This window comes from Cherax quadricarinatus, chromosome 38, assembly GCF_038502225.1.
Source record: "Cherax quadricarinatus isolate ZL_2023a chromosome 38, ASM3850222v1, whole genome shotgun sequence".
NCBI classification, from domain to species: Eukaryota; Metazoa; Arthropoda; class Malacostraca; order Decapoda; family Parastacidae; genus Cherax; species Cherax quadricarinatus.
The window spans coordinates 30,287,652-30,306,269 of NC_091329.1; the positions used below are offsets into that span (position 1 = coordinate 30,287,652).

Here is an 18,618-nt window from a genome sequence, read left to right on the forward strand (position 1 = left end):
GACAGACCAAAGAGACGTGTTAGTTGTAGTAGTAGGTTATGTACATGTCCTCACAATCAAGATTTCATGATGTTGCAGTGTCTGACAAGTTGTACAAGAATAGTATGCAATACCGACATCTCTTTGGGTAGGACCTACTTCCACTGGGGAATCCCGCCTACCAGTGACTATGGCCTAGTCTGCTACATGTTCCTTTCCACCTGACGTTAGTATATAAGCCTATGCTTATATACTATGCTCCAGAATCTCCACGACTACGTTGCTCTTCACACCAACTCCAAGGCTGAGGGGCTGATTACCTCCTCTTTTGCATGTAGTTCTACTGTCTTCAAGTTATGTCCTAGAATTTGTATCGATAAAGCCACTGGACAGCGAAACGTCTACAATAAAGATAATCAGATATTGCACATGTGTCTTAATTTCTTGTAGGTATTGCATACCATTTTTGTACAACGTCTCATAAACATGAAAGGTTGCAGGTATGTCTTGCTACTTCCCCTTACATTTATGTCACACTACACATGCATGTACTAGCATATATATATATATATATATATATATATATATATATATATATATATATATATATATATATATATATATATATATATATATATATATATATATATATATATATATATATATATATATATATATATATATATATATATATATATATATATATATATTAACCCCTCTGGGTTTTCTATTTTCTTCCTAGTTCTCCTTTATTTCTGCTTATCTCCATGGGGAAGTGAAAAACAGTTCTTCCTCCGTAAGCTATGCGTGTCGTAGGAGGCGGCTAAATGCCGGGAACAATGGGCTAGTAACCCCTTCTCAAGTATAAATTACTAAAAAGAAGGAAAAGAAGAACTTTATAAAATTGGGATGTTTGAATGTGCGTGGAAGTAGTGCAGATGATAAGAAAGAAGGGATTGTAAAGGTAATGAATGAAAAGAAGTTGGATGTCCTGGCCCTAAGCAAAACAAAGGTGATGGGGGTAAGCGAGTTTCATTGGGGAGAAATAAATGGGATTAAGTCAGGAGTATCTGAGCGAGTTAAAGCTAAGGAAGGGGTAGCAATAACGTTCAATGTACATATTTATATAGGGGTCACAGATATATCAGATCACTTTTAGTTGCAGCTACAGTGTACTTAGCTCAGTGGTGACGTGTACTTAGCTCTGTGAAGACCTGTTTGCGCGCTCTCTACGAATTGAAGCAAGATGCCCTCCATCGATCAACTTTACCAACAGCTTAAGGAAGAATTGAGGATGGCGAAGATGGAGATACGGCGACTGACCGAGGAAAACAAGAAGATTCGTAGTAGTCCTCCTGTTTTGAGTCCTCAGGTCAAGAAAGGAAACTGGTCAGTGGCTGGACAGCAGGGAACGAAGTTGACGATCAAGAAGACGAATGGAAAGGTAGAAACGATGAAGAAGAAAGAGACTGCCGTGGAAACTGTTGTGGAAACATCTAATACATTCTCAGTGCTACCCGACGAATGTGAGTCGACTACTGGGAACGTCACGACGATCGACACCAAGGAAGGTAAGAATATTGTTGTTGTTGGGGATAGCCAAGTTAGGGATATGGATAGGGCGTTCTGCTTGAAGGACAGGAGTAGGAGACAGAGAATTTGCTTTCCTGGGGCTGGGATGGAGGATATTGTTAGCCATCTGGATGACATCATGAGAGGTAATGGGGGCAATCCTATTATCTGTCTCAGTGCTGGTGGCAACGATGTTGGCAGACGTAGGAGTGAAGACCTGATTAGCGGGTATAGGGCAGCAATAGAAATAATTAGGAGGAAGGGTGGGAACTCTGTCATATGTGGTATTTTGCCAAGGAGAGGAGTTGGAAATGAATGGTTGTCCAGGGCAATTGGTGTCAATTGCTGGCTGGACAAATACTGTAAGGAAAATGCGGTAACATTCATTGACAACTGGGACCTCTTCTATGGCAGAAATGACATGTATGCCAGGGATGGGGTTCACTTATCTAGGTCTGGGGTGGGAGCACTGGCAACTGCAGTGGAGGGAGCTGTTAGGTCTTTAAACTAGGAATAGTTAGTGGTATGGGTTTTGGCGGGAAAACAGTCAAGTCGCAGTGTAGTAATATGAGTACTAGGAGAACTAGTAATAGGCAAAATGAGGTAGATATTGGAAAGCCAGTGGCACAAATTGACAAGGACAGTAATAGGTTTAGTGGAATAACAGAAAGGAGCAGGAAGGGTAAAGAGAGAGGAGGGTCTTTAAATATATATTACACAAATAGTCGCAGTGCTAGGAATAAGATGGACGAGTTGAGACTAGTTGCTAGTGCAGGTAACATTGATGTATTTGCCTTAACTGAAACGTGGTTTAATTCAAAAAGTCGGGACATGCCTGCGGAATGTCACATTCAGGGTTTTAAAGTGTTCCAAGTAGATAGAAGTGTCGGGAAGGGGGGTGGGGTGGCATTGTATGTCCGAGATCGCTTGAACTGTTGCATAAAAACGGGTATTAAGTCTGAAGTAACACATACAGAGTCTGTTTGGATAGAATTTTCAGAGGGGCATGAAAAATTAATTTTAGGTGTGATATACCGTCCCCCAAACTTAGATAGGGACCAGGGGAGACTACTATGGGAGGAAATTGTTAGGGCCACAAGGCACGATAATGTAGTAATTCTAGGAGACTTTAACTTTAGTCATATTGATTGGAATTTCTTGACTGGGAATTTAGAATCATACGACTTCTTAGAAGTAGTTCAGGATTGTTTTTTGAAGCAGTTTGTGACAGAACCTACAAGGGGTAATAACCTGCTTGACTTAGTTCTGGCAAACAATGAATCCCTTGTTAATAATTTAGAAGTTTCAGAGGAACTGGGTGCTAGCGACCACAAATCAATTACATTTAGCATTGAATGGAAGTATGATAGTAGGGATAACTCAGTAACAGTCCCAGATTTTCGCTTAGCAGATTACGATGGGCTTAGAGAACACTTATCATCTGTTGACTGGGGTAACGAAGAGAGCTATCAATATGACAGTTTTCTGAACACTATACATGAGGCTCAAAGAACGTTTATTCCGTATAAAGAAATTAGATCAAATAGAAATGACCCAAAATGGATGAATAATAGGCTGAAATATCTACTAGGGCATAAGAAAGGAATTTATAGGCGTATCAAAAGAGGTGAGTGTCATCTTATGAATCAGTATATTGACATTAAGAGAAACATTAAAAAGGGGATAAGAAAAGCTAAAAGGGACTATGAAATTAAAGTTGCTAGGGATTCTAAAACTAACCCAAAAAGTTTTTTCCAGGTATATAGAACAAAAGTCAGAGATAAGATAGGTCCCCTTAAAAATAACTATGGGCATCTTAGTGACAAAGAGAATGAAATGTGCTCGATTTTAAATAATTATTTTCTCTCGGTTTTTACGCAGGAAGACACTAATAACATTCCAGTAATTAATTTCTATAGTGGGCCAGAAGAAGATAAATTATGTAACATCACAGTCACTAGTGAAATGGTTGTGAAGCAGATAGACCGACTGAAGCAAAATAAGTCACCGGGTCCTGATGAGGTTTTTTCAAGGGTTCTTAAGGAATGCAAAATGGAACTCTGTGAACCATTAACTAATATTTTTAATTTATCTCTTCAAACAGGTGTAGTGTCTGATATGTGGAAGATGGCTAATGTAATTCCTATTTTTAAAACAGGGGACAAGTCGTTACCGTCAAATTACCGCCCAATAAGCCTGACCTCAATTGTAGGCAAATTACTAGAGTCAATTATAGCTGAGATTATAAGAAGCCATCTCGATAAGCATAGCTTGATTAATGATACTCAGCATGGATTCACAAGAGGCCGGTCTTGTCTAACTAATTTATTAACTTTCTTCAGTAAAGCTTTTGAGGCTGTTGACCACGATAAAGAATTTGATATTATTTACTTAGATTTTAGTAAGGCTTTTGATAGAGTTCCGCACCAAAGACTGTTAAAGAAAGTGGCAGCTCATGGCATTGGGGGAAAAGTGCTCTCGTGGGTCGAGTCATGGCTCACAGACAGGAAGCAGAGAGTGTCCATAAATGGGGTTAAATCCGAGTGGGGATCTGTAACAAGTGGCGTTCCACAGGGATCAGTCTTGGGCCCGTTGTTGTTTATAATATATATCAATGATCTTGATGAGGGTGTTACTAGTGATATGAGCAAATTCGCCGATGACACAAAGATAGGTAGGATAATTGATTCAAACGTAGATGTTAGGGAACTTCAGGAGGATTTAGACAAACTCTACTCTTGGTCAGAAAAGTGGCAGATGCAGTTCAATGTAGATAAATGCAAGGTTCTGAAGCTCGGGAGTGTCCATAACCCTAGCACTTATAAGTTAAATAATGTAGAACTTAGCCATACAGATTGCGAAAAGGACTTGGGGGTTATGGTGAGCAGCAACCTTAAACCAAGACAGCAATGCCTAAGCGTACGTAATAAGGCAAATAGATTACTGGGATTTATATCAAGAAGTGTAAGCAACAGAAGTCCAGAGGTTATACTGCAGCTTTATACATCATTAGTAAGGCCTCACCTAGATTATGCAGCTCAATTCTGGTCTCCATATTACAGAATGGACATAAATTCGTTAGAAAACATTCAGCGTAGGATGACTAAATTAATACATAGCATTAGAAATCTTCCTTATGAAGAAAGATTGAAGACTCTTAAGTTACATTCACTTGTTAGACGAAGAATGAGGGGAGACCTGATTGAAGTGTATAAGTGGAAGATAGGTATTAATAAAGGGGATATTAACAAGGTCTTGAGGATATCTCTCCAAGAGAGAACCCGCAGTAATGGATTTAATTTAGATAAGTTTAGATTTAGAAAGGACATAGGAAAGTATTGGTTCGGAAATAGGGTAGTTGATGAGTGGAACAGTCTACCTAGTTGGGTTATTGAGGCTAGGACTTTGGGTAGTTTCAAATTTAGGTTGGATAAGTACATGAGTGGGAGGGGTTGGATTTGAGTGGGACTTGCACATCAGAGCTTATTTCTTGGGTAGCATTGAAAATTGGGTTGGTCAAATGTTTGTTAGTGGGATGAATTGTAAAGGACCTTTTAGTATGGGCCAACAGGCCTGCTGCAGTGTTCCTCCTTTCTTATGTTCTTATGTTCTTATCAGGTTTAGCGCTTCTTTTTTATTATAATAATAAAGAAGGTTTATAAACTAAAGGAGTAGGCAGTTAGGGTAAGATATGAACAACTGTTGGAGGACAGACGCTCCATCCCATAGAACCACGCAATTCTACAAGCATGACGTATCCAGCCAAACTAGCTGTTTTACTCTCATCTGAGGACATACGGTGGTGTGGGTGCCTCTGAGCTAATTTCATTCTCCTCCATGTTTGGTGTACTAGCCCAACGAGCAGTATTTTATATTACTGAAACCACGAACGAGTGGTATTGATCAATAACAACACTGTGACTAGCCAAGGATTCGAGCACATGCTACTTTGGCCTGCCTCATGGAGAGCGAAAACCCATGACACTCTAACCCACAGGACCACACAATCCTACAAGAATGACGCACCCATGATGTTCTAACCCACAGGACCACACAATCCAACAAGAAGGACACACCCATGATGTTCTAACCCACAGGACCACACAATCCTACAAGAATGGTGCACCCATGATGTTCTAACCCACAGGACCACACAATCCCACAAGAAGGACACACCCATGATGTTCTAACCCACAGGACCACACAATCCCACAAGAATGACGCACCCATGATGTTCTAACCCACAGGACCACAAAATAACACAAGAATGACGCACCCATGATGTTCTAACCCACAGGACCACACAATCCCACAAGAATGATGCACCCATGATGTTCTAACCCACAGGACCACACAATCCCACAAGAATGACACACCCATGATGTTCTAACCCACAGGACCACACAATCCCACAAGAATGACTGTGAGGTAAAAGTTCAATAGATAGGAGTAGCGATATAGTAACAATAGTTTCATTGCCGGCTACTTGTTAAGGTAGGGTAAGTCCAGCTCCCGCTATCCCCCCCCCCTTTCCCCCCTCCCCGAAAGTGATAGTTTGCTTACCGGCTACTTGTTAAGGTAAGGTAAGTCTAGCTCCTGCTATCCCTTCCCCTCCTTCTTTCCCCCCCCTCCGAAAGGTGACGTGTGGGGCTCTGGTCCAAACAGTAATCACTAGACTCACAGCTCCCAGCACTACTGTAAGTACATGCCTGCCTTGTATTCTAGTGCATTTATTGGTTGAAAGCTTCACTTTTGACCAATAATAAACTTAGTCTTTTCAGTCTTGCTCTAAGTTGACTGTTGTAATAATCACCACGTCTTTTAGGTACTGTACTTATCATGGAGAGTGATTTCTTAAGCAGTGGGTAACCTGTCTATCTTTTCAGCTTGGATGACAGAGAGGGTCACCTGTCAATCAACGAGTAAAACTGAAGGAGACGGACTAACTTCCTGAGACGTCCCATGATATAGTTACTTGCCTGTGCACATGTATGAAGAATCAGGACGTAACCCCACATCATTACAGCGGTCAAGAACCTGATCTCATGTCATCGGGAAAGATTACTTACGGCCACTAGAATGAGCCAGTGGGTTGTCACCAACACCTGCGACCCCCTCCCCCCACATCCTCAGCAACGGCTACGATTGCAACAACACGCAGTGTCACCAACACCAGACACTCAAGTTTTTAGCGTTGTATTCAGATATCATTTATATTTTTAATTTTTAATTTTCTTTCATGTAGGATCAGTATTTCATATTTAAGTGTTTTATATTTTATATTTTCTAAATAATAAATTGTTTGTTTGTCAGTTTTTGTTCTTTTTCTATTCATTAATTTTCCTGAGGAGGAGCCAGCTTTTGTAATACTGTCTGAAGTTGTTACAGAGCTGAGTAATCCTTCACAAGTGGCGACCTTGCCAGGATACAATTAGAAAGAATCAAGATTCAACTCCATCTCGAATCTACCATTGGAACTTCAACGCTGCATGCCACAGATGGTTACCACCAGCCATGAGTAATCATTCTCTATGATAGGACTACAGTACAGGTATTTAAGAGATTTGGTGATTGTTATAGTCTCAATTTATTGTAAGTCAAGTCAGGCAGGATATAATATTTAATTCTGCCAGCTAATTTTGTGTGAGCTGGAAACACTTTGTAGGATTAGACTCTAGGGACCCGAGATTTTCCAGTGATAATTTGTTTCATTGAGTTCTTTATTGTATCAAGGGAATGGTTGTAGGACACTCTTGATTTGTTGGTGAGAAGACTGGATGGTCAAGGGACCCCATTCTACTTACTGTTTGCTCAGAGCCGGCATAGAACCCTTCGTTTTCATTAATACATTTTGTTTAATGAAGTAGGGATCGAGCCCTCTGGTTCATTTACAGTTTGAGCTGAGCAAGAATTGAACCCTCCGTTTTCTTTAATACCCGTTTTATTTTCCCCTGATAGTTTAAGATATTCTTGCAAATATGGAGGAATACCAGTTTTGGATGAACGCTGGAAGTAAGTTAGGAATAACAGGGAAAAATTTAGAATCTTTCATTAGTGCTAAGATCCAGGAAAAAACTTGAAAGAGAGAGAATTGAGAGAGAAGAAAGACAGTTAGAAAGAGAGAGAGAAGACAAAAAAGAGCGTGATAGACTTGATCGTGAGGAGAGAGCTAAAGTACGTGAGGGACAAGTTAAATTAAGGGAACTTGAGGAAAGAGCTGATGATAGAGAATATGAGTTAAGGGAGAGAGAAAAGGATCGCAAGCTCGAACAAGCTCGCTTTGAATTAGAGAATAAAAAGTTAACTTTCTCGCAACAGCAATTAGATGAAGGAGTAATGGAACAATGTGCAGCTAGTGCACATATTCCAACACCTAATTTACCTCCCTTCACAGAGGGGGAAGACATAACTTCTTACATTACCAGGTTTGAAAATACCGCTACCCTCTGTGAATGACCTGGGCTACCAGGTTAGGAATGTTATTTTCTGGTACCGCTTTGAATATCTATGCAACTTTGTCGCAGGATATCATATGTAATTATAACCTACTGAAGAAGGCAATCCTTAAAGCATATCAAAAAACCACAAATTCTTACAGGAAAGATTTCAGGTATGCCACCTTACAGCCTGGCCAGAACTTTCAGCAGTTACAGGTAACACTCTTTAGTTTGTTAGACTTTTGGATAGAGAGTTCAGGAATTGATCGCAGTTATGAATCTCGTAGAGACTTCATGGATGCTGACCAGTTCCTGACAGCTCTTCCTCACCAGATACGAACATTCATCAGAGAACGTAACCTGATTAAAGCTGAGGAAGTAGCTGAGGATGCTGACCTGTATGCTGAGGCTCACAATTCCTATAAAGACCTAAAGGGATCGAACCCTAAGGGCAAGGGTTCATCAGACCTTAAGAAATCAAAGCCTCTAGTGGAAAGTAAAATGACTTCTTTTATTCCTGTTTGTCATTTGTGTGGAGTTAAGGGACATAAACGTCCAGATTGTCCTTCTAAGAAGGTCCAAAAAGTTGGAAGATGTTTTAAAGACTGTAATGACCAAGCACCCTTCTGTTCAGGAACAGTTAATGGACTTAACGTATCTACCATTTTACGAGACACTGGATGCACATGTACAGTCATTTCTGATAAGCTGTTCCCTAACCTTAAAGAAACTCATTCCTATGCTATACTTTCAGACTACTTGGGCCGTACGGACACTTTTCCTACCATCCGTTGTTACATTGGGTCTAAATGGTTCACAGGTTGGTCTGAAGCCGTCCTAACTCCCATCACTTCTTGCTCCGTACTAATAAGTAATGTAAAAGGTGCCATTTTCCTTCTGAGGTTGACCTTTCATCGCCATAGATGGACATAAGTGTTTCAGATCCTCTTCCTGTAGAGTCAGAGAAGCCCCTCGAAAGCTCAGATGAGACAATGTCTCGTGAGATTCATGTGGGATTAAAAACCAGCGAGGTAGTAGGATCACTGGTTCACTTGTTAGATGAAAGTGAGGATAAACCATACCCCCGGCCGGGATTGAACCCGCGGTCATAGAGTCTCAAAACTCCAGCCCGTCGCGCTAGCCACTAGACCAGCTAGCCACAATAAGATTCATCCAACTAGGTATATTTCTACACCATAGGAAAGTTAGCACAGGCACCTCTGTGACCACAAATGCAAGTTTTTACAGACGAATCTCCAGCTAGCGTGGCCGTGACGAACTCTAGCTCAAGTCCCTTCACTGCCGTCAACATGACTTAAGAAATCGTAATGACACGATTGCAAATAAACCATACCCCCGGCCGGGATTGAACCCGCGGTCATAGAGTCTCAAAACTCCAGCCCGTCGCGCTAGCCACTAGACCAGCTAGCCACAATAAGATTCATCCAACTAGGTATATTTCTACACCATAGGAAAGTTAGCACAGGCACCTCTGTGACCACAAATGCAAGTTTTTACAGACGAATCTCCAGCTAGCGTGGCCGTGACGAACTCTAGCTCAAGTCCCTTCACTGCCGTCAACATGACTTAAGAAATCGTAATGACACGATTGCAAATAAACCATACCCCCGGCCGGGATTGAACCCGCGGTCATAGAGTCTCAAAACTCCAGCCCGTCGCGCTAGCCACTAGACCAGCTAGCCACAATAAGATTCATCCAACTAGGTATATTTCTACACCATAGGAAAGTTAGCACAGGCACCTCTGTGACCACAAATGCAAGTTTTTACAGACGAATCTCCAGCTAGCGTGGCCGTGACGAACTCTAGCTCAAGTCCCTTCACTGCCGGCAATCGTGTCATTACGATTTCTTAAGTCATGTTGACGGCAGTGAAGGGACTTGAGCTAGAGTTCGTCACGGCCACGCTAGCTGGAGATTCGTCTGTAAAAACTTGCATTTGTGGTCACAGAGGTGCCTGTGCTAACTTTCCTATGGTGTAGAAATATACCTAGTTGGATGAATCTTATTGTGGCTAGCTGGTCTAGTGGCTAGCGCGACGGGCTGGAGTTTTGAGACTCTATGACCGCGGGTTCAATCCCGGCCGGGGGTATGGTTTATTTGCAATCGTGTCATTACGATTTCTTAAGTCAGTTAAAGTGAAGATATCACCTCCGATACCATAAATGTCTTGACTAGGTCTCAGACCAAAGCCTAGGCTTCTCCTACTATCCATCCTTTGATTTTCCATGACTTCAAACCTTTAGATATATCGAAGGACTCTTTTGTCAATTTACAACATAATTGCCCTTCTCTTCAGAATTGCCATAATGCCGCTAAACAAAATCAAGTTATCCGAAAGAAAAACTTTTCATATAAATTTGAATATACAAAAGGTATCTTGTACAAGTCAGTATTCAAATTAAATTCAGATGGGATAGACTATTCCATCTTAGTTGTTCCAAGTCAATGCAGAGAGACTGTTCTTAAAATGGCTCATGACCTGCCAGTGGCCGGACATTTCTCGCATCGTAAAACCTTAAATAAAATTAGGGAAACCTATTTTTGGCCTAAAATGTCCTCAGATGTCACTACTTATTGTAGATCGTGTAAAGTTTGCCAACTGTCATCCTCACGAGGTACCAGGAGAGAATCTATGGTCAAAATGCCTATCTTTATAGTACCGTTTGAAAGAGTAGCTATTGACATCGTTGGTCCTTTATCTCCACTTTCATCTGGGGGACATAGATATATATTAACATTAGTTGATTATGCTTCGAGTTTCCCTGAAGCCGTTCCTTTAAAGACCATAACTACTACAGAGGTGGCTGAAGCCCTTTTGTCCATCTTCTCCAGAGTGGGCATCCCTAGAAAAATTTTGTCTGACCGTGGGACACAATTCACATCTGACATAATTATTAATGCAACATCTATACCAACTTCTGGGAGTGAAGCCTCTCTTCACAACACCCTATCATCCCAGCTGTAATGGGAGGATTGAGCACCAGCATTCGATTCTCAAGTCCATTTTAAGGAAACTTTGCTCCCTTAAACCTAAGGAGTGGCATCGTTACCTACCCTGTGCTTTGTTTGCCATGAGGGAAGTTCCCAGTTAATCTTTGGGGTTTTAACCTTTTGAACTTCTCTATGGTAGACAGGCCTGAGGTCCACTGTCCATCCTTCATGACTTATGGACTAATGAGAAGGTAAATGCTGCGGTTCAGTCTTCTTATCAGTTTCTCCTTGACCTTAGATCCAAACTTGAGGAGACCTCTGACAATGGACCAGTACAAAACCTATTTTGATTCCAAAAGTCAGAGGAGAAGTTTTAAAGTAGGAGATGAAGTTCTGGTACTTTTGCCTATCAAGTCAAATAAATTATTAGTAGCATGGAAATGTCCATATAAAGTATTAAAAATCTGTGGGAAAGTTGACTACCTCATAGAAGTCAAGGGGAAACCTAAGCTTTATCATATCAACATCCTTAAGAAATATTACCGAAGAAATTCGGTTAACTGCCTTAATAACTTTGACTTAGTTTTTTCACACGAACTTGATAAAACAACTGAAGAATGTAAGGTGTGCGTAATTGACACCTCTAACTTAGACTATGATGAAGAACTACATGACTTGGTGACTCTTGACCACTCGGATGCTACCAACATTAATATTAATGAATCTTTGGATGACCGTAAGAGACATGAACTACTTCAATGTGTGAGTAACTTTTCAGACGTCTTTACTCATACTCCAGGTGTTACCTCCACGGTAGTCCATAAGATTAACTTAGTGACAGATGATCCTATCAAACGAAAATTATACCCAGTTTCAGTTCACGTTAGGGATGCATTTGACCGAGAGGTAGACAAATTATTAAAACTAAAGATCATTGAACCTTCAGTATCTGCATATTGCTCACCAGTAGTCATGGTTAAGAAGGAGGATAATTCATATAGACTTGCTATTGACTTCAGAGGCCTTAATGCTATAACTCGGTGGGATGCTGAACCTATACCCTTGATAGATAGCGATCTACACAAATTTTATAACGCTTCCTTCTTTTCAGAGATTGATATTGCGCAGGCATATCATCAATTAATGTTAGATCCTTCTTCTAAGCAGAACACCGCTTTTCCTACACACCAAGGACTGATGCAATAAAGAACTATGCCCTTCGGTTTGGTAACTGCCTGTGCTACCTACGTGAGACTGATGAGAAAGGTCTTGGGTAATATGCCAAATGTTTCAGTTTATTTTGATAACATTTACGTAATGGCATCCACGTGGGGAGAACATATCCAAACATTAACATCAGTTTTGCGTAGGTTACGCTCGCATGGTATTACAAAAAAACGTAATTTTTAAAGATGGTTAGTTTTACTCATTTTGTAATAAAGAGTTCGGGATACATATATACACATTAAAATCAATTAATCTTTAATATTATATAAAAACAATCTTTGGTCTAGGAGGTATTTAAAATATATCTACATGTTACAATAATAAATTATTGGCATCTTAAAATAATAATAATATATATATATGTTAAAATAATAAATTAAGTAACATTTAAAATAATAAATTACAATCAACTGCGTTTCTCACGACACTTATCCGAGTTGTGACGCTCTTTCTCCACCGTGTCACTTGACACCCTTTTCTCCGTGTAATACACACACTTTCGCAACCGTGTCACACTTGACACCCTTGTCTCTGCGTCACACTACCCGCATAGCGTCTTTGTCGAGGCCAGTCACATGACACTATTCAATGTACACTACAACCAGGCCATCTTCAGTGTCACACGACACCCTTTTCTTCTCAGTGTTCCACTACGGTCCTGTAGCATATCTCAGTGTTCCACTCCATCATACTTCCCTAAGTGTCACATTACGGTCCTGGCCCAGTTCAGTGTAACGCTCCAACCTTTTCTTCATGTAATGTCCCACTAAACAGCATCAGACGACTCCGGCCCACAGTTGACAAGCGTAGGCGGTGAGTCCGCAGACATCACCGGCAGTCCTGTACTCTCCAAAGCCGGTTGACACACCACAAGGTGGTCCGGTGCAGCGCACACTATGTTGCAAGCTCACTGAATGCGGCCATCAGATAACTGAGGCCAACAGACTCAGTGAGCTGCGGAGAGCACTTCTTCTAAAATCAGTAGAAGGCAGTAGAATACTCTACTGCCAGTAGATGTGTACCATTAGGTGTTCAGGTACCTACTGCTTCTAAAGCCAGTAGATGTGTACCATTAGATGTTCAGGTACCTACTGCTTAGATGCGTACCCTGAGGTGCTCAGGTACTTAATGCTTCTAAAGCCAGTAGAGGTGTACCATTAGGTGTTCAGGTACCTACTGCTTGGATGCGTACCGTGAGGTGTTCAGGTACATAATGCTCTAAGGCCGGCTCAACAGTCCCCACAATGGGTTTGACGACGTACCCAGTGGTACTGCCGGCCGGCAGGTTAACTATTTAACCGCTAGTTTGGCAGGGGGCCGTAACACATGGCCTCACTGCCAAGCTGAAGAAATGCTTCCTTGGGTATAACAAGATTGGATATCTTGGACTGATACTTTCTAATAACTCTCTGCAGCCTCTCCCCAGTAAGATCAAAGCTTTTTTGGAATTTAAATTCCCCAAAACCAAGAAGCTCATGTGAAACTTTCTTGGTTCTGTAAATTTTTATGCATGGTTTATCTCGAACCTTACTGATCTTACAGGCATCTTATCTGACTTCCTTAAAAACTCTGTGAAAGAACCTCTTGAACTTTCCGACATAGCTCGGGAAAAGTTTAATGAGATTAAAACTATCTTTTCGAAAGACCCTATACTTAAGATTCCAGATATTAATAAAACATTTTGTTTAAGAACTGATGCCTCCAATACTGGCTTAGGTGCAGTGTTACTACAATACCATGAGGGTACTCCCTTCCCTGTATGCTTCCTAAGCCGGAAACTCCTTCCCGCAGAAACGAGATATTCCACAATAGAAAAGGAATGTTTAGCCCTTGTGTGGGGTATCTCCAAACTTAAATTTTATTTGCTGGGAAAAGAATTCATTTTAGAAACAGACCACAAACCTTTGATATACCTAGAAACTTTCAAGGGAACCAAGAGTCGCCTCTTGAGGTGGACATTGGCACTCAAGGCTTTTAAGTTCCATATATCAATGGTTCATCCAATTATTTCTCTGACTGGCTAAGTCGTGACAATCAGTTGAAGATTTGTTGCCTTACGCGACTTCCACATGTTAGAACTTTTTCCTCGCCTATTCTCCTTATACTTCTTGACTATAAGTCTTGGTATGGGGGAGTGTGAGGGAAAAGTTCAATAGATAGGAGTAGCGAGGGAGTATATAGTAACAATAGTTTCATTGCCAGCTACTTGTTAAGGTAGGGTAAGTCCAGCTCCCGCTATCCCCCCCTTTTTCCCCCACCCCGAAAGTGATAGTTTGATTGCCGGCTGCTTGTTAAGGTAAGGTCAGTCTAGCTACCGCTATCCCTTCCCCTCCTTCCCCCCACCCCCGAAAGGTGACGTGTGGGGCTCCGGTCCAAACAGTAATCACTAGACTCACAGCTCCCAGCAGTACTGTAAGTATATGCCTGCCTTGTATTCTAGTGGATTTATTGGTTGAAAGCTTCACTTTTGACCAATAATAAACTTAGTCTTTTCAGTCTTGCTCTAAGTTGACTGTTGTAATAATCACCACGTCTTTTAGGTATTGTACTTATCATGGAGAGTGATTTCTTAAGCAGTGGGTAACCTGTCTATCTTTTCAGCTTGGATGACAGAGAGGGTCACCTGTCAATCATCGAGTAAAACTGAAGGAGACGGACTAACTTCCTGAGACGTACGTCCCATGATATAGTTACTTGCCTGAGCACATATATGAAGAATTAGGACGTAACCCCACATCATTACAGCGGTCAAGAACCTGATCTCCTGTCATCGGGAAAGATTACTTACGGCCACTAGAATGAGCCAGTGGGTTGTCACCAACACCTGCGACCCCCCTCCCCCCCACATCCTCAGCAACGGCTACGATTGCAACAACACGCAGTGTCACCAACACCAGGCACTCAAGTTTTTAGCATTGAATTCAGATATCATTTACATTTTTAATTTTTAATTTTCTTTCATGTAGGCTCAGTATTTCATATTTAAGTGATTTACATTTTATATTTTCTAAATAATAAATTGTTTAAGTTTGTCAGTTTTTGTTCTTTTTCAATTCATTAATTTTCCTGAGGAGGAGCCAGCTTTGGTAATACTGTCTGAAGTTGTTACAGTAAGCCTTCACAATGATGCACCCAAGATAATCTAACCCACAGGACCACACAATCCCACAAGAATGACGCACCCATGATGTTCTAACGCACAGGACCACACAATCCTACAAGAATGACACACCCATGATGCTCTAACCCACAAGACCACACAATCCTACAAGAATGACGCACCCATGATGCTCTAACCTACAAGACCACACAATCCTACAAGAATGACGCACTCATGATGCTCTATTACAAAAAAAGTAATTTTTAAATATAAATGGTAAGATTTACTCCTTTTGTAATAAAGAGTTCGGGATACATAAATACACACATTAAAATAAATTAATCTTTAATATAATATAAAAATCAACTTTCCTTGGTCTAGAGGTATTTGAACTAACATATGATAATATGTACATGTTACTATAATAAATTATAATTAGCATTTTACTAAAATAATAAATAATTCATAACCCTACACAGGGTACAACTTTCTTGACACTACTGTGTCACTATATATATATATATATAATATATATATATATATATATATATATATATATTATATATATATATATTATCTATGCTAAAATAATAAATTAAGTAACATTTAAAATAATATATTACAGTCAACTGTTTCTCACGACACTTATCCGGTCGAGGCCAGTCACATGACACTATTCAGTGTACACTACAACCAGGCCATCTTCAGTGTCACACGACACCCTTTTCATCTCAGTGTTCCACTACGGTCCTGTGCATATCTCAGTGTTCCACTCCATCATACGTCCCTAAGTGTCACACTAAGGTCCTGGCCCAGTTCAGTGTAACACTCCAACCTTTTCTTCATGTAATGTCCCACTAAACAGCATCCGATGACTCCGGCCCACAGTTGATCAGCGTAGACGGTGAGTCCACAGACATCACCGGTAGTCCAGCAAATCCTCTCCAAAGCCAGTTGACACACCGCTAGCCGAACACCATGCTGCAAGCTCACTGAATGCGGCCTTCAAGTAACTGAGGCCAACAGACTCAGTGAGATGCGGTGAGCGGTTCTTCTAACGCCAGTAGATAGGTACGATTAGGTGTTCAGGTACCTACTGCGTAGATGTGTACCCTGAGGAGTTCAGGTACTTAATGTTGATGAAGCCAGTAGACGTGTACCCTTAGGTGGTCAGGTACCTACTGCTGAGGTGCGTACAGTGAGGTGCTCAGGTACATACTGTTTCTAAAGCCAGTAGACGTGTACCCTTAGGTGGTCAGGTACCTACTGCTTAGATGCGTACAGTGAGGCGCTCAGGTACATAATGTTGCTGAAGCCAGTAGACGTGTACCCTTAGGTGTTCAGGTACCTACTGCTTAGGTGCGTACCGAGAGGCGCTCAGGTACATACTGTTGCTAAAGCCAGTAGACTGTACCCTTAGGTGTTCAGGTACCTACTGCTTAGGTGCGTACCGAGAGGCGCTCAGGTACTTCATGTAGCTGAAGCCAGTAGACTGTACCCTTAGGTGGTCAGGTACCTACTGCTTAGGAGTGTACAGTGAGGCGCTCAGGTACATAATGTTTCTAAAGCCAGTAGACGTGTACCCTTAGGTGGTCAGGTACCTACTGCTTAGGTGCGTACAGTGAGGCGCTCAGGTACATAATGTTTCTAAAGCCAGTAGACGTGTACCCTTAGGTGGTCAGGTACCTACTGCTTAGGTGCGTACAGTGAGGCGCTCAAGTACATAATGTTGCTGAAGCCAGTAGACGTGTACCCTTAGGTGGTCAGGTACCTACTGCTTAGGTGCGTACAGTGAGGTGCTCAGGTACATACTGTTTCTAAAGCCAGTAGACGTATACCCTTAGGTGGTAAGGTACCTACTGCTTAGATGCGTACAGTGAGGCGCTCAGGTACATACTGTTTCTAAAGCCAGTAGACTGTATCCTTAGGTGGTCAGGTACCTACTGCTTAGGTGCGTACAGTGAGGCGCTCAGGTACATACTGTTGCTAAAGCCAGTAGACTGTACCCTTAGGTGTTCAGGTACCTACTGCTTAGGTGCGTACCGAGAGGCGCTCAGGTACTTCATGTAGCTGAAGCCAGTAGACTGTACCCTTAGGTGGTCAGGTACCTACTGCTTAGATGCGCACCGAGAGGCACTCAGGAACTTACTGCTCTAAGGCCGGCTCAGCAGTCCCCACATTGGGTTTGATGACGTACCCAGTGGTACTGCCGGCCGGCAGGTTAACTATTTAACCGCTAGTTTGGCAGGGGGCCGCAACATGCTCTAACCCACAGGACCACACAATCCTACAAGAATGGCGCACCCATGATGTTCTAACCCACAGGACCACACAATCCCACAAGAATGACGCACCCATGATGCTCTAACCCACAGGACCACAAAATTCCACAAGAATGACGCACCCATGATGCTCTAACAGACAGGACCACACAATCCCACAAGAATGACGCACCCATGATGCTCTAACCCACAGGACCTCAAAATCCCAACAAGAATGACGCACCCATGATGCTCTAACCCACAGGACTACACAATCCCACAAGAATGACACACCCATGATGCTATAACCCACAGGACTACACAATCCCACAAGAATGACGGAACCATGATGCTCTAACCCACAGGACTACACAATCCCACAAGAATGACGGACCCATGATGCTCTAACCCACAGGACTACACAATCCCACAAGAATAACGCACCCATGATGCTCTAACCCACAGGACTACACAATCCCACAAGAATGACGGACCCATGATGCTCTAACCCACAGGACTACACAATCCCACAAGAATGACGCACCCATGACGCTCTAACCCACAGGACCACACAATCACACAAGAATGACGGACCCATGATGCTCTAACCCACAGGACTACACAATCCCACAAGAATGATGCACCCATGATGCTCTAACCCACAGGACTACACAATCCCACAAGAATGACGCACCCATGATGTTCTAACCCACAGGACTACACAATCACACAAGAATGACGCACCCATGATGCTCTAACCCACAGGACCACAAAATCCCACAAGAATGATGCACCCATGATGCTCTAACCCACAGGACCACACAATCACACAAGAATGATGCACCCATGATGCTCTAACCCACAGGACCACACAATCCCACAAGAATGACGGACCCATGATGCTCTAACCCACAGGAGCACACAATCCCACAAGAATGACGCACCCATGATGCTCTAACCCACAGGACTACACAATCCCAAAAGAATGACGGACCCATGATGCTCTAACCCACAGGACCACACAATCCCACAAGAATGACGGACCCATGATGCTCTAACCCACAGGACAACACAATCCCACAAGAATGA

At 41.9% G+C, this 18,618-nt stretch overlaps 1 protein-coding gene across 2 annotated transcripts in view; it reads left to right on the top strand.

Annotated features, from left to right (window-relative positions):
- LOC128703337 (uncharacterized) overlaps nt 1-18,618 on the top strand; it is a 241,381-nt gene that overhangs the window by 35,015 nt on the left and 187,748 nt on the right. Inside the window, exon 1 of one of the 2 annotated variants that reach the window (XM_070092215.1) lies at nt 14,852-15,544. The exons of the other annotated variant lie outside the window; for it this stretch is intronic. Coding sequence (XP_069948316.1) covers nt 15,542-15,544 — 3 coding nt within the window. The 5' untranslated portion in view covers nt 14,852-15,541. Of the gene's footprint in view, nt 1-14,851; nt 15,545-18,618 lie in introns of those variants that run through there. 2 annotated transcript variants of the gene reach the window in all.